Consider the following 16071-nt stretch of genomic DNA (forward strand, 5'->3'; position numbering starts at 1 on the left):
GGGTTACGCTGGCGGCCTGGACCTCTGTACCTTTAACAGTACCTCCAGGTTGAGGGGTTAGTCAGGGTCCCAGCTTAGGGTCAGCTTAGGCCCCCTACCTCCAGTATTCTGTGACAGTGTGACACCGAGGCCGTGAGCAAGATGAAACTGTGCTTGCTGAGGGAGCACAACAAACACCCACATCATGTCGAACTACCTTCCTGTCCAAATTTCTAGGGGGCCGCGGAACACCACTCTTGAAGGCAGAGCAGTGTGAAAAGTTTGTTGGTTGGATAGCAAATAATACTTCCAGTCAGTTTGCCAGCACCACCTCCTTGTCTTCCACATGGTCCAGTCTCAGTATCCGTGAGTCTGAACCACATTACTATTATTATTACTTAAGCATCATTTATTCCAAAGCGCTTTAAATGTGAAAAAGGGGTATACAAATACATCGCAAAAACAATTACAATAATCTTGAACAAAAATGTGACAGCGACTGCTACAGCAGAGGAGAGGACCCTGCCCATGAGGGCTCACAGTCTACAAGGGATGGACGAGGATAGAGTAGGTGAGGATAGAGCTGGTCGTCCAGGGGTATGGTGGAGAGAGGGTTACTGCAGGTTGAACGCTTTTCAGAAGAGGTGGGTCTTCAGGTACCTTTTGAAGGTTTCAACAGTAGGTGAGAGTCAGAAATGTTGGGGTAAAGAGTTCCAGAGAAGGGGGGATGCACGGGAGAAATCAAGTATGGGATTGTGGGAAGAGAAGATAAGAGGGGAGTAGAGAAGGAGATCTTATGAGGATCGGAGGTTGCGTGCAGGTAAGTACTGGGAGACTAGGTCACAGATGTATGGAGGAGACAGGTTGTGGATGGCTTTGCATGCCAAGGTTAGGGTTTTGAACTGGAGTCTCTGGGCAATGGGGAGCCAGTGAAGGGATTCACAGAGAGGAGAGGTCAGGGAATAGTGAGGGGACAGGTGGATTAGTCAGGCAACAGAGTTTAGGATAGATTGGAGGAATGTGAGAGTGTTAGAAGGGAGGCCACAGAGCAGGAGGTTGCAGTCGTGGAGATTGGAGATGATGAGGGCATGAACTAGTGTTTTTGTAGATTCATGATTGAGGAATGTGCGGATCCGGGAGATTTTTTTTACTTGGAGTCAGCATCTTCCTCACCCTGATCCTCCTTCCTCCCACCATATAGGGACCAGTCCAGACTGGGACACAGTAGATCAGAGCAGAGCAAAACCCGCAGATGCGGTAGACAAGCAAAGCAGAGCAAAACCCGCAGATGCGGTAGACAAGCAGAGCAGAGCAAAAGCCGCAGATGCAGTAGACAAGCAGAGCAGACCAAAACCTGCAGATGCGGTAGACAAGCAGAGCAGACCAAAACCCGCAGATGCGGTAGACAAGCAGAGCAGAGCAAAACCCGCAGACTCGGTAGACAAGCAGAGCAGACCAAAACCCGCAGATGCTGTAGACCAGCAGAGCAGACCAAAACACGCAGATGCGGTAGACAAGCAGAGCAGAGCAAAACCCGCAGATGCGGTAGACAAGCAGAGCAGAGCAAAACCCACAAATGCGGTAGACAAGCAAAGCAGAGCAAAACCCGCAGATGCGGTAGACAAGCAGAGCAGGCCAAAACCCGCAGATGTGGTAGACAAGCAAAGCAGAGCAAAGCCCGCAGATGTGGTAGACAAGCAGAGCAGAGCAAAGCCTGCTGGTGCGGTAGACAAGCAGAGCAGAGCAAAACTGCAGGTGCGGCGAACAAGCAGAACCAGATACACACAAGGTACTTACAATGAAGTAGTGAGTGTACACAAAACTCATAAACAGAAGTTCAGAGACAACAAGTTGGAGTTAGGTGCAGGTTCAGACACTGCAGGAAAAGGGAAAGTTCAGACATAGAGACAAACAGGTAACGGGCTAGGAAACAGTTCAGACAGAAACTGAACCAGGAATTAGATACAGGAATGAGCCTGGGAACTCAGCCCCCAGGGTGGCAGAGACAGAATAGAATTCACAGATACAGGTAGCAGGCCTGGGTATACAGCCCCCAGGGGCGGAAACAGACAAGATACAGGACAGGACCTGGCAACTCAGTTGCACAGAACAAACTGAATGAAAGTGTTGCTCAGGCACCTCCTACTGGGTGGAGGGGGTTTAAGTATCCAGTGACTCACAGCAATAGGCTGGGGACGCATTAGGACTGCACACATTGTAGCTTTAAGAATCAGGAAGTAACAGCGCAGCCGCCCTAAGCCAGCAGACAAGAGACATACAAACAGCAGGTACTGGAGTAAAGTGTGCAGCCTGGCCTGATAGGTAAGATTGCGGTCTTGCATGGTGGGAGGTGGTAAGCCATGCAAGCACGCCGCCAGGGATGTTACAGTCGCCTAATAGTATGGCGTTTGTCAGCAACCAAGTGTCAATTGGTTCAACAAAACACAGGTGGCTGACTTTAAATGGAGTGGAATATTTGGCACGCACCATAAAATTTCTGTATTATTACGGCAGTCATATGGATCACGTGCGTCTGATCATTGAAAAAAGTTCCTCTGCTTCCACAATATAGTAATGTGAATAAAATTTAAATCATCTGGCTGTATTCTGCGAACAAGCAAATGGAGTAGTAAAATGGTGTACACTGACATACTGCTACAAACTGTAAATGGAGGACAATATTTTCCACGTTCACTACAAATGACTGGATTTGTACCGCAGTTATATGCTATACGTCTGACGGACTCCCATGGTTTTAAATAGAGGCCCTGCAGTTTACTATTCTTGGCAGCGACCTTGTGTGAATAGCTTCACTGACACACTGCTATGAACTCTAAATGGAAAAAACACAACATTTGAGCTTGGTTTAAGTTGGTATACGTACAGCACATACATGCATGTTGCACAATGGTCATGAATCAGAAAAACCTACAAGAAGCAAAATGAACATAAACCCTGCTGTAAATAAATAAAAAGCAAGTACATTTACATAAAATAGGGTTCTTAGTAACACTGTTTTTGATCAAAAATAGTATATAAGCTATCCCACCATCGACAATGTGAACCAGTTCGGGATAGTCTTGCTACAAACTCTAAATGGAGGACAATATTTTCCACGTTCACTACAAATGGCTGGATTTGGACCGCAGTTATACTGTATGTGATACATCTGACGGACACCCACGGTTTTAAATAGTGGCCCTGCAGTTTACTATTCTTCACAGCTAAATAGCTTCACTGACACGCTGCTACAAACTGTAAATGGAGGACAGAAATGGCTGAATTTGAACCGCATGTATATGTGATACATCTGACAGACACCCACAGTTTTAAATAGCGGGCTTGTAGTTTACTGTTATTCACAGTGACCACATGTGAAGAGCTTCACTGACACATTGCTACAAACTGTAAATGGAGGCCAATATTTTCCACATTCACTACAAATTTCTGGATTTTTATCGCTGTAATATGGAAAAGATCTGGCTGTATTCTGCAGTGCTAACAAGCAAATGGAGCACTAAAATGGTGTACTCTGGATTGCTTTTTAAGCAAATAATCAGGATTAAGATAAAAAAAAATTAGCCCTGGCCCCTGATCTCTGGGGCATCTACAAATATCTGTAACAGGAGCAAACAGAATGTGCAATGGACCCTCTTGCGCTGTATACACTGCCACAAACCCTGCCTGCTGGGTGATGGTCAAAATCACTTGTCAGGATCACTTGTCAGGATCACATGTCAGAATCACATGTCAGGGTCACTTGTCAAAATCAGTTCTCAGACAGGGTATTTAGCCTCAAACTGACATCATTCTGATGTTTGATTTTGATATCTGATCATGTCCTAAAAAGGACACTGTATGCTAAAAGCATTTCTAAAATATAGTCAAAATAATGTTACTTCTAAGGTGGTTTCATGCTGAGAGTTTTTCCTAAAAATGCTGTGTTTTAAGCAGGATTTTTAAGGTGAAATGAAACGGAATGTAAAGGTATTACTTCTTCTTCCTGCTGAATCTTCTTCTGGCTATGATTTTAAAAACAACATAAAAACCACAATGGTGTTTTCCCAAAATTGCTGTGCAGTAAACCTCCCTAATCGAGATAAAAAAGTAGGAAATATTCAGCTTTGCTCACTGTGAAAACTTTATTTAGTAATTCTGTTCCCAAAATACAATCTGATACACTGTGGCTATGCAAATGTTCTCCATGCAAGTCAGTACAGTTAAAGAAGCAGTCCATCAAACAGATTTTCCATTTCCAGCTGACTATCACACTCTGCACAGCTTGTAAATGCTTTTTGTAGCCAGACAAGAGTCTTTCAATTCTTGTTTGAGGCCTTCTTCCTTGGAAAATTCTTACAGTTCTGTGAGATTCCTGGGTCGTCTTGCATGCACTGTTATTTTGAGGTATAGCCACAGATTTTTAAAGATGTTCCGATCAGGGGACTGTGAGGGCCATTGTAAAACCTTCCGCTTGCGCCTTTTGAGGTATTCTATTGTGGATTTTGACATGTGTTTAGGATCATCATTATCCATTTGTAGAAGCCATTCTCTTTTCAACCTCAGCTTTTTTACAGATGGTGCTATATTTGCATCAAGAATTTGTTGAAATGTAATTGAATCCATTCTTCCCTCTACCTGTGAAATGTTCCCCGTGCAATTGGCTACAACGCAACCCAAAGCATGATTGTTCCACCCCATGCTTAATGGTTGGCGAGATGTTCTTTTCCTGAAATTCTGTGCCCTTTTGTCCCTTTGATCATTGTGGCAAAATAGTTCTATTTTAACCTCATTGGTCCACAGGTCTTGTTTCCAAAATGCATCAGACTTGTTTAGATGTTCTATTGCATACTTCTGATGCTGAATTTTATGGTGAGGACACAGGACAGATTTTCTTCTGATGACTCTTTCTTGAAGGCCATATTTGTGAAGCTGTCTCTGAACAGTAGAACAATGTACCATAACTCCAGAGTCTGCTAAATCTTTCTGAAAGTCATTTGCAGTCAAGTGGATGTTCTGATTTGCCTCTTTAGCAATCCTACGAGCAGCTCGCACTGAAATTTAGCTTGGTCTTCCAGACCTTATCTTGATCTCTACTGTCCCAGATAACTGCAATTTCCTAATTACATTTCGAACTGAGGAAAGGGCAACTTGAAAACTCTTTGCTATGTTTTTATTGCCTTCTCTTGCTTTGCGGACCTCCACCATTTTCATTTTCAGAGTGTTAGTCAACTGCTTAGAAGAACCCATGGCTGATGTTTTTTGGCACAAGAGAAGCATGGGTTTTTATAAAGCTGGGAAACTTGTATCACCTGGCCTTTCCTAACGATGACAGCAAACAAGCTAAAGCCCAAATAGGCTAATTGTGATCTGAAAGCTTTGTCATAGTTATCTGAGCACACAAATCTCCAAGGATGCCCAAACTTTTGCATTGGCCCAATTTCCTTTTTGTAATTATTAAAATGAAAAAAATGTTAATATATTTTTTTTTTGCCTAGAATACAAAGGAAATGTATCATATTTAATTTTAGCCCTTTTAGACATAATTTCATCTTCAACTTGCTTAACTGTTCACAATAACAGTCATTTTGACCAGGGGTCCCCTAACTTTTACACGCCATTGTGGTGACATACTGGTGACAAGGTGAATTTTAAAAAAAAGGAGAGTGCTACCTTAAATATGCTACTTACTTTCGTGATAGCTACAAAAGAATCCAAGTCATCGTTACTGGCCAATTAATGGTGTTCGGCTAATTTAAAGATATAACTTGCACAAAAATTAAAAGGAACGTCTCATGTATCTAATCTTAGTTTAATAAAGTTAATAAAAAATATACAGTACATAAAGTGTGCATTTTTTATGTGGTAGACATTTATGTTTTATGAGGTAGGACATGTGAGCAAGACGTACATTACTTTGCTTTTTGTGCTGAGCTAGATTTCATGTTTATGATATGAGATACAAGTGATACGTGCTTCTGATGAAATAAAAGATGAGCAATGAAAAGCGTAAAAGTAGTAATAACCCCAGCAAAATGAATATATGATCACTGGTTGGTTGCAAATTTTAACTATATATTGATTTTATATGCCTAAGAGTCTTTCGTGTAGGTAAAGAATTAAATCAGTCAAACATTGATGAATTCCTCCTAGAGTCTATTATAAAATAATTCACTTGAGGCAAAATTTGTAAGCAGTTGAGTTGGAATTTGACATGCTTAGGAATCTATGACAATTAAATTACCGTGAGGGCCTACTTGGGAATATGTCACACCGTCAATAGACAGAAATAGCTTCCTAGACTGTGCTTGAAACCTTCATGCACTATTTCCATGAATCCTAATATATATATAACATTTCTTTTATAGAAAGCAGTTGAAAGAGATAGAAGATCAGATTTTGGAAGTATTATCTTTGACACAAGGAAACATCTTGGAGGACGAGAGAGCTATTGACATTCTTTCCTCAAGCAAGAAGTTATCCCAGGAGGTCCAGGAGAAACAAGAAATAACAGCTAAGACAGAGAAACAAATTGATGAAACCAGAGATGGCTACAGACCAGTATGTACATTTTACACCATTTCAGTCCCAGGCTATATTTTTTTATACAGAAATAACACTAACGCACGTAAAAACAACCCCCACCCTAGATAAATAAAAACAATAAAAAAATATTCTAGTATTATAATATTATACAGTATATTAGTGACGTGAAAGATGTCCTATGTCATGGATTGAATTTCAAGTGGTTGAAAGTTAGAACTAATGATTTAGTACCATAGGCATAAAGGAAGCAACTGGTTTAGATAACTAACTTTTTAAATAACCCTATTAAAGAGAATCTATCAGCGGGTTTTTGCTATGTAATCTGAGAACATCATGAGGTAGGGACTGAGGCACTAATTTCCGCGATATGTCACTTATTAGGTTGTGTGCTGTCGTTTCAATCAGTATTTAATCAGCAGGAGATTATCACTACAGGACAACTGACCTCATGCCTCCTGGTCCAACCACACCCCCAGCACTGATTAGCAGCTTACTGTCAATATACATAGAAAGCTGGCAATCAGTGGTGTGGGGGGAAGGGGCTAGCTTTCCGAGCTCTGCTACTTCTACAGCAGAGAAAACTCTGATTGTATCACAACTGCGGCACCTCTAGTGTGATACATCGCTGGAATCAGGGTCTATTTCCCTAAATTATGCTGCTTCAGATGAGGTAGCAAAAACCTGCTGACAAATTTAATTTAAGGAATTCCTAGTACTAAGAGGGGATCCCTGATTCAGAGTGGAGAACAGTGTCTCATTCTAGAGGGCAAAATTAAAAGAGAGCACTGCTTAAATATTCATGCAAGCATTAGCAAATAGATGTGTTCTGGACCCCCAAAGAACATAAAACAATCAAAAAAGTGGTTAAAAAACAGGTACATTCCAAAAAGTTATAAAAAATATATTTCTTTTTTGCAGTGTGCTTGTCTTTATACCCCTTTTTTCCTGTATCCTTTTAGAGAGTGGCATGTTGGTCTTTTAGGGTTTAGCCTGCAGAATACAGCTAGTTCTTGGGGGTTTAAGCAGTCCTAGACCCTGTTTACAAAAAGTGTTCATGCAAATTTGACAACACCCTTAATGATATGGTTGTTAAAAGGTTGTCTCATAAAGACCATGAAGATCTTCATGTGTCTGTATATGTGAATGTTTATAGGGACCCTGAAAGGGAAACCATAGGCCGCATGAAGCAGAGTCTGGCTGCACGATTTGTAGTGCGGTGGTGTTCACACTGTGCAGTAATGAGGCAATGACCCAGTAAAGTTCAACTTAAATGTCTTTATTTTCGAAAAACTCACAAAGTAAAGGTAAACAGTATCCTCCGGACCGCACCCGGGCCGTAACACAGTCTGTCTCCAAACCCGTTACCATGGGCGACTGCACCACCATGTCGCGCTGAGGTGCGCCAGGAGTTTTGCTTTCTTTGGCTCTGTGCTGGCTTCACACAGGCCTGTATTGTGGAGCCACCACTGGCTCCCTTCTAGGTGATTGACAGGTCTTTCCCATGTGTGCACGGTGGGAGAAATCTTTCATTGATCTAGAGCAGGGGTCACTCTCAACTCGTGAAAAAAATTTTTTACTTTAATGGGCCACATTCTTTGCAGGATGAGATGAAATTTTTAGTGATACCATTTTTTTTATATACACCTTCTGAGCATTTTTTTTAAAGATTTTGGTGTGTTATTTATTTATTTTTATTTTAATTGGAATTAATTTTGTTTGGGTTATGGTACAGTTTTATATCTTGGGTCGTTACGGATGCAGTGACAACAAAGGTGCACTTTTTTGTTTACTTTAGTATGTACATAAAACAGCATTTTTATTGTCAAAATTTTTCATACTTCATTTTTAATTTTTTTTTACATTTTTACATTTTTTTCCTTTTTTGGTCCCCCAATTGGCCACATACAATAATATTGTCTTACAATTAGCGCCATATAGTAATTCTGCCCAACATCTTGTACTTATGTCCCCGTCCTGGTCCCCAACTTGTAGTTATGTTCCTATTGTGAAGTAATGTCCTTCATCCTGGTCCCCATACTGCAGTTATGTCCTCCATCCTGGTCCCCATATTGCAGTAATGTTCCCCATCCTGGTCCCTATATTGCAGTAATGTCCCCCATCCTGGTCTCCATATTGCAATAATGTCCCCCATCCTAGTAACACTTATTGCAGTAATGTCCCCCGTACTTGTCCCCATAATGCAATAATATCCCCATCCTGTTCCCCATCTTGTAGTTATGTCCCTATCCTGTAGTAATTTCCCCCATCCTGGTCCTCATATTGCAGTAATGTCCCTCATCCTGGTCCTCATATTGTAGTAATGTACCCCATCCTGGTAACCCTTATTGCAGTGATGTCCCCCATCCTGGTCCCCATATTGCAGTAATATTCCCATCCTGGTCCCCACCTTGTAGCTATGTCCCTACCCTGTAGTAATGCCCCCCCAGTCCTTATATTGCAGTAATGTCCCTGATCCTGGTTGGCATATCGCAGTAGTGTTCCCCATCCTAGTCCCCATATTGCAGTAATGTTCACATTCTGGCCTCCATATAGCAATAATGTCCCCATCATGGTCCCAATATTGCACTAACGTCTCCCATCTTGGTCCCCATATTGCAGCAATGTTCACCACCGTAGTCCCCATATAGCAATCATGTCCTCCATCCTGGTCGCCTCATAGCAGTCATGTCCTGGTCCCCATATAGTAGCCATTTCCCCATCCTGACACCTATATAGCAGCCATGTCTCCATCCTGCTCCCCATATAGCAGCCGTGTCCCCCATCCTGGTCCCCATATAGCATCCACATCCCCCATCCTGGTCACCATATAGCAGCCATGTTCCTCATCCTGCTACCCATATAGCACCCATGTCCCCCATCCTGGTCACCATATAGCAGCCATGTCCCCTATCCTGCTCCCAAAATAGCAGCCATGTCCCCCATCCTGATCCCCATATAACAACCATGGCACTCATCCTGGTCCCCACATAGCAGCCATGATCCCCTTTGTGCTGCTCTTCACTAGTGTTGAGCCACCCCCGTAGTGTTCGAGTTCGGTTCGGTTCGTCGAACACCCGTGTGTTCGCCGAACTGTTCGTCGAACTGTTCGTCGAACACCTTCGAACACCGTTAAAACCAATGGCAGGCAAACAAAAACACATAGAAACACATAGAAAACACCTTCAAAGGTGTCCAAAAGCTGACAAACTGCTCAGAAGACACAACTAACACATGGAAAAGTGACAAGTACATATAGTCATGCGAAAAGAAAAGAGGTGGAGGAGTAAAAGGAGGGGGAGACACAGATATAGGCATGTCATGCCCTTCTAAAATCCAAAAAGTGAGAAGCCGAGACGGCCAGTCCGCTCCTGCCCGTGCCACCTCCGTGTCTCCGGGTTTGTGCCAGAGCCGCGGTGAACCCTGACGGCCAGCCCCCCTCTCCCAATACTGGTGCCTGTCCGCTGGTGGGTCGAGAGAGCCCCCCTGTGGTGGAGGCAGCTCTAAGCTTTTTAATTTAAATTGTCCCTCTAATTTGAATGAATACACTTTAAATCCATTTACAAGGATCTATTGGAGGGCAAGTCTCATGCCAGCAGCCGCGTAATTCCAGCTCCAGTAGCGTCCACTAAAGCTGCTGCAGTTAAAAAGCTTTTATAAGGATCGAGCTCGGCTGTCCACCGCAAGGCATCCTAGTGCCAGTCCCAGCCCCTATGCCTTGGGGTGCCTCCTGATGCTCTTCACTAAGTATCCCGTGGTCCCGAAGCATTTCCTTTGAAAAAATTAAGTGTCCAAACTACAGGTGGTGTAGCTTGCTTAACAGCCGGGATAATCCGCTGACTAGCAGACACTGCTACTAGGCACAAAGTATTTCCTGGGCTAGATGCAGTTAAAAATTTGTAAGTAGATACTCTCGTTGGATGCTGAGAAAGCATTCCATAGAGTCTCCTGGCACGCCATATATGATTCTCTTAAAAAGCTTGGGGTAGGGGTCTAGGGGACCCTTTTATAGCCAAAATCACGGCCCTGTATCACAATACGTCACCTAGGCTGAAGATAAATGGAACTGTAGCACCGAGGGCTCGGTTGCTACAGACGTATTGCACCTCACCCAGAGGTGTGATATCTCACTCTCAGATAAGGATGGAGTGTGGATCAGGACCCGACACCTGCATGCATTACACCACATTGCCGTGGGGCAGGGCGACCAATATGCCCCTGAGATGGGCACGACAGTCCCTGTCCCTGGCTGGAGTGGGGGGAGGGAACACTGAGGAAGGGGAACCCTGCAGTGCAGGAGCAGGGAGGAAGCAGTTCCTGGGTGCATTGAGAAGGGAGTATAAAAGGTGGGCACCATCTTAGTTCAGTGCAGAGAAGTCTGAGCAGAAGTGGCAGGGAGCAGGGGCTCTGCATGAGCTCTGCTCCGGAGGCGGGCCTAGTAACAGAGGCCCAGGCCTGCAAGAGGGAGAAGGAAGGAAGAGGAGCGGAGAAGGCTCCAGGAACGAGGAATGAAGGGATCCCAGGGGTGCGGACGGGCGAGTCGCCACCGCACGCCCGAATCCACCTGCGTGGAGGGGTCAGGCCAAAGGGGGAGACCGGTCCCCGAACTAGTGGAGGCAGGAAACGACCCTCAGCTAGAAACCGGAGGCTCTGACATTTTATGTGGCGCAGCCCCTTGCTCCACCCGCTAGGAAGGCACCACATAGGGTCAGGGAAACTGGCGCCAAGTTTACCAAGAGGAGGCCCGAGGCAGCCGGACAGAAGTGTTGGTAAGAAAGGCCAGACAAAGGACACACAAAGGGGGTCCTGTGAAGCACTCCAAAGTTATCTGGGAGTTGTCTGAGCCCCTCACCTGGTGAGCACAGTACGACGTGGGCAGCCGTTACCTGCAGACATGGTCTGGATAATAAGAACTGTGAGTAAAGGCCCTGAACTGCATCACTGACTCCGTGTCGTTACTGCTGCTGCCCTGCACCATCACCCCCATCCTCCGCATACACTGCCCTGAGGCTATACTCCTCCCGTGGGGAGTTATGCTACGCTCTGCTGCACCCACAACACCAGCCTTAGCGGTCTGCCCTGTAGCGGCGGTTCACTCTGACCGCAATCCACGGGTGGCGTAGTCGGACATTTAAACATCAAAACCACATAAATAGTTCCGCCACTGGTTTGACCGCCCTGAGCCACGGAACCGGATCGCCGCCACGAAGACTACAACCACCAGCATCCACCAAAAAGGGTCCGGCTCCGGGTGTCCCAAGGCCCAGGGGGTGCATCAGAACATTTTCATCACCTTTCACAATCACCAATGGGACAAGGCAGGGATGTCCTCTGTCCCCTCTCTTATACATCCTAGTGACGGAGCACCTGCTCTCATCAATTCGCCATAACCCCAATATTAGGTGGATTGAGGTGGGAGGCACCGAGTACAAGTGCTCTCTATTTGCTGATGATGTCCTAGTATATATCACTCAATCACATATATCCATCCCTGCTGTTATGGCTGAAATAGATCACTTTGTTACATGGTAAAATTTTAAAATCAATGCAGCGAAGTCTGAGGCCCTCGATGTCTCCCTCCCTAAATCCATATAGGATTCCATCCAGTCCAACTTTCCCTTTGCCTGGCCCTCACAGGGTATCAAATACTTAGGAATTCCTATTCATAGAGACCTCTCCCATCTATGTTATCTTAATTTTGGGCCCTTTATTGAACAATTCCATACAGACCACGGTTGGCAAGTTAGAACTGTAAGATTCACTACGTGAACCACTGGTGTTTTGTGGAAAAGCACATGTACACCGCGTTCCAAATTATTATGCAAAAAGTGTTTAGGAGTGATAAGGGAAGAATTTGTTTGTTTGTCAGTTAAACTCATTGATGGTGATGTGTGTCAGGGCTCTTCATATCACTGTAAGCAATTGCAGACACCTGTGCTAATTAGTTTGGCAGGTGTGTCCAATGAAAGGCAAGACTACTTAAGAAGGCTCTCTCACATTATTAAGCAGCCTACATTTTCTGCCAAAATGGGAAAGAAAAAGGATGTGTCGGCTGCTGAGAAGCAACAAATTGTGGAGTGTTTAGGTCAAGGCATGACTACAATCAACATTGTGCGATGATCAGGATGAAGTGTCTTGGCAATCAAGAAGTATGTAGCTGATTCACAGTACACACGTGTGCGTGCTGATAAGGGCAAATTGAGGACTCTTTCCTACAGGCAATTACGTCAGGTTGAAAGAGCAGCGGCAAAAAAGCCTTGTCATAGCAGCAGACAAGTTTTTGAAGCTGCTTGTGCCTCCAACGTCCCCCGAACAACAAGATGCAGGGTCCTTCAGAGGTTTGCAGCTGTGCATACGCCATCCTGTCGACCTCCTCTATCCACTTCACACAAGCAGAAACGGCTCCAGTGGGCCAAACATTACATGAAGACTGATTTCAAAACTGTTTTGTTCACGGATGAGTGCCGTGCAGCGCTCGATGGTCCAGATGAATGGAGTGGAGGATGGCTGGTTGATGGACACCCCACGCAAACACGGCTACAGCGCCAACAAGGAGGAGGTGGAGTAATGTTTTGGGCTGGAATCATGGGGAGAGAGATTGTCGGCCCCTTTAGGATCCCTGAAGGCGCTAAAGATGAACTCCATAATGTATGTGGATTTTCTCAAACAGCACTTCCTGCCATGGTTCAAGAAGAAGAACCGTGTATTTCACAGCAAGATCATTTTTCTGCATGATAATGCACCATCTCATGCTGCACATAAAACATCTGCATCTCTGGCTGATATGGGCATAAAAGGGGACAAACTTATGGTGTGACCCCCATGCTCCCCTGACCTCTACCCCATTCAGAACCTTTGGAGCATCATTAAAAGGAGTGTCTATGATGGCGGGAGGCAGTTCACATCTAAGCAACAGCTCTGGGAGGGTATTCTGTCCTCATGCAAAACACTTGAAGCAGAAACCATCCAAAACCTGACAAATTCAATGGACGAGAGAGTTCAGAAGCTCCTTTCGAACAAGGGGTCCTATGTGAAAATGTAACATCACCTAGAATAAAGTTTTGAGTTGAAAACTGTTTGATTTCAGTTTCTAACAACCTGCTAATGCTTATAATTTCAAAAATGACCATTTTTTTGGTCTTTATTAAAATGAAAAGGTTGATCGAAAAGTTTGGGGGATCTAAGAGTGTGGCAACCCAGTAGTCATGATTACTTCGAATTCTGACAATATGAGGGTCATGCTGCAGGTAGTGCAGCAAGAAGGCACTTATGTGTCTTGCGCATCTCGGAGCCCCAAAATTATTTTCCGGGCTAGATGCAGCTAAAAATTATTTTTAATTTTAAATCTGGTGAAGCTTATTATAGATGGCCTAATAGGATCAGTGCTGCACACTGCTACAAAGCCCAAATTATTTTCCAGTCAAGATACAGATAAACATGATTAGTAATTTGAAAGCTTAAAACGGTTGGTAGGGTGATTTTAACCAATCATCAAGCTTTTACTCTCCCCAGGATGACACAGGGGTAGAAAAGTCGTTTCGGATCCATGATTTGTTCATCTTTATGAACATGAGTCTGTCTACATTATCAGTGGAGAGCCGCGTGCGCTTATCTGTCAGCACACCACCAGCAGCGCTGAACACACGTTCAGACAGAACGCTGGCTGTGGGGCATGACAAGATCTCCAAGGCGTAAGTGGCTAGCTCCGGCCATTTATCCAGATTGGAAGCCCAAAAAGAGCAAGGGTCCAGTGACACAGTCGTGGCTTCAATGTTTACTTGGAGATACTCCTGTACCATCGTCTCTAGGCGTTGACTATGTGTCAGACTTCTTGTCTCCTGTGGCCTTGCAAAGGATGGGCTAAAAAAGTGGTGAAATGATTCCGCAAAATTGATGTTACCAGCAGATACTGTGGTTCTGTTACGGTTTGAGTGCTGAACACTTGACGGTCCCACGGTTGGCAAGTTGGAACTGTGAGATTCACTACGTGCACCACTGGTATTTTGTGGAAAAGCACATGTAAGATTCTGCAACAGTCTCTGCTGATACTCCTGCATGCGTGCATCCCTTTCTATGGCAGGAATAATTTCTGCAAATTTACTTTTGTACCGGGGATCTAACAGTGTGGCAACCCAGTAGTCAGGATTATTTCTAATTCTCACAATTCGAGGGTCATGTTGCAGGTAGTGCAGCAAGAAGGCACTCATGTGTGTTGCACATCCAGGAGCACCAAGTCCCTGTTGTGTTGGTGGCGAGGTAACAATCATGCTTCCTTCCTCTGTCCTCTCCCCCCAACCTCGCACAACAGAAATGTGATCAAGGTCTCCCTCATCTGATGAGTCTTCCATCAGTTCGTCCTCCACTTCTTCCTGGGCTCCTGCACCTTCCTCACTAGTTTGGCTGCTACCATGCGCCCTGGTTAAACCATCTCCCCCACCCTCACATGCCTGCCGCCTTGGTGCTGCCGACCGTCTGGACCTTGCAGATGTTAGCCCTTCCGCATACAACTCCTCCTCCTCTACTTCCTCCACCTCCTCTTGTGCCACCACCTGACTCCGAATTCTGTTTATCATGTGCTCCAGCATGTAAATCACCGGAATAGTCATGCTGATAATGGCATCGTCAGCACTAAACATCTTCGTCGCCATTTCAAAACTGTGCAGAAGGGTGCATAGGTCCCTGATCTGAGACCACTCCTCCAGCGTGATTTGCCCCACCTCTGAATCTCATTGGCCCAGGCTATACGTCAGAACGTATTGCACCAGGGCTTGTCGGTGCTGCCACAGTCGCTGCAACATGTGCAGAGTTGAATTCCACCGGGTAGGCACATCGCATTTTAGCCGGTGAAGTGGCAGGCCCAACGACTTCTGTAGAGATGTAAGTCGCTGAGCTGCGGGATGCGAACGGCGGAAGTGAGCACACAGCGACCGTGCCCTCTGCAGAAGGCCATCTAGTCTGGGATAGTGGGCTAAAAATTGCTGGACAATCAGGTTCAACACGTGAGCCATACAAGGCACGTGTGTGACATTGCCCCGGCGCAGGGCCGCACCCAGGTTTGCAGCATTGTCGCACACGGCCTTCCCTGGTTTCAGGTCCAGTGGAGACAACCATTCATGAAATTGGTTCTCCAGAGCTGACCACAACTCCTCAGCTGTGTGACTCACATTTCCCAGACATTTCAATGTAAAAACCGCCTGATGACGTTGAGCCCTACTGCCAGCATAGTAAGGAGGTGTGCAGGATCCCTTCTGCGCAGTTAGAAAGCTTGTGGCATGACCAGACAGGCTTTGGGTGCAGGTGGAAGACCGAGAGGAGGTTGAGGAGGCAGAAGCAGTGGAGGAAAAATGACATAAAGAGGATTGACGCACAACTCGTGGGGACGGCAAGACTTGGACAGCAGCCCCTTGTCCTGCTGTCACCATAGTTACCCAGTGCCCAGTCAGCGACATGTAACGCCCCTGTCCATGCCTACTCGTCCAAGTGTCTGTGGTGAAATGCACCCTGTCACACACAGAGTTTCTCAAAGAAGCGGTGATGTTGTGTGCGACATGC

General features: G+C 45.1%; 1 protein-coding gene across 1 annotated transcript in view; it reads left to right on the forward strand.

The window, feature by feature from the left end:
• Positions 1–16071, forward strand: part of LOC141165727 (dynein axonemal heavy chain 3-like) — a 2796342-nt gene that overhangs the window by 2484875 nt on the left and 295396 nt on the right. Inside the window, exon 64 of the mRNA XM_073651577.1 lies at positions 6345–6537. Within this exon, the coding sequence (XP_073507678.1) occupies positions 6345–6537 (193 nt within the window). The remainder of the gene's footprint in view (positions 1–6344; positions 6538–16071) is intronic.

The sequence above is a fragment of the Phyllobates terribilis genome, unplaced genomic scaffold (assembly GCF_046119375.1).
Source record: "Phyllobates terribilis strain yellow unplaced genomic scaffold, ASM4611937v1 Scaffold_11__3_contigs__length_659146591, whole genome shotgun sequence".
In the NCBI taxonomy this organism is placed as follows: Eukaryota; Metazoa; Chordata; class Amphibia; order Anura; family Dendrobatidae; genus Phyllobates; species Phyllobates terribilis.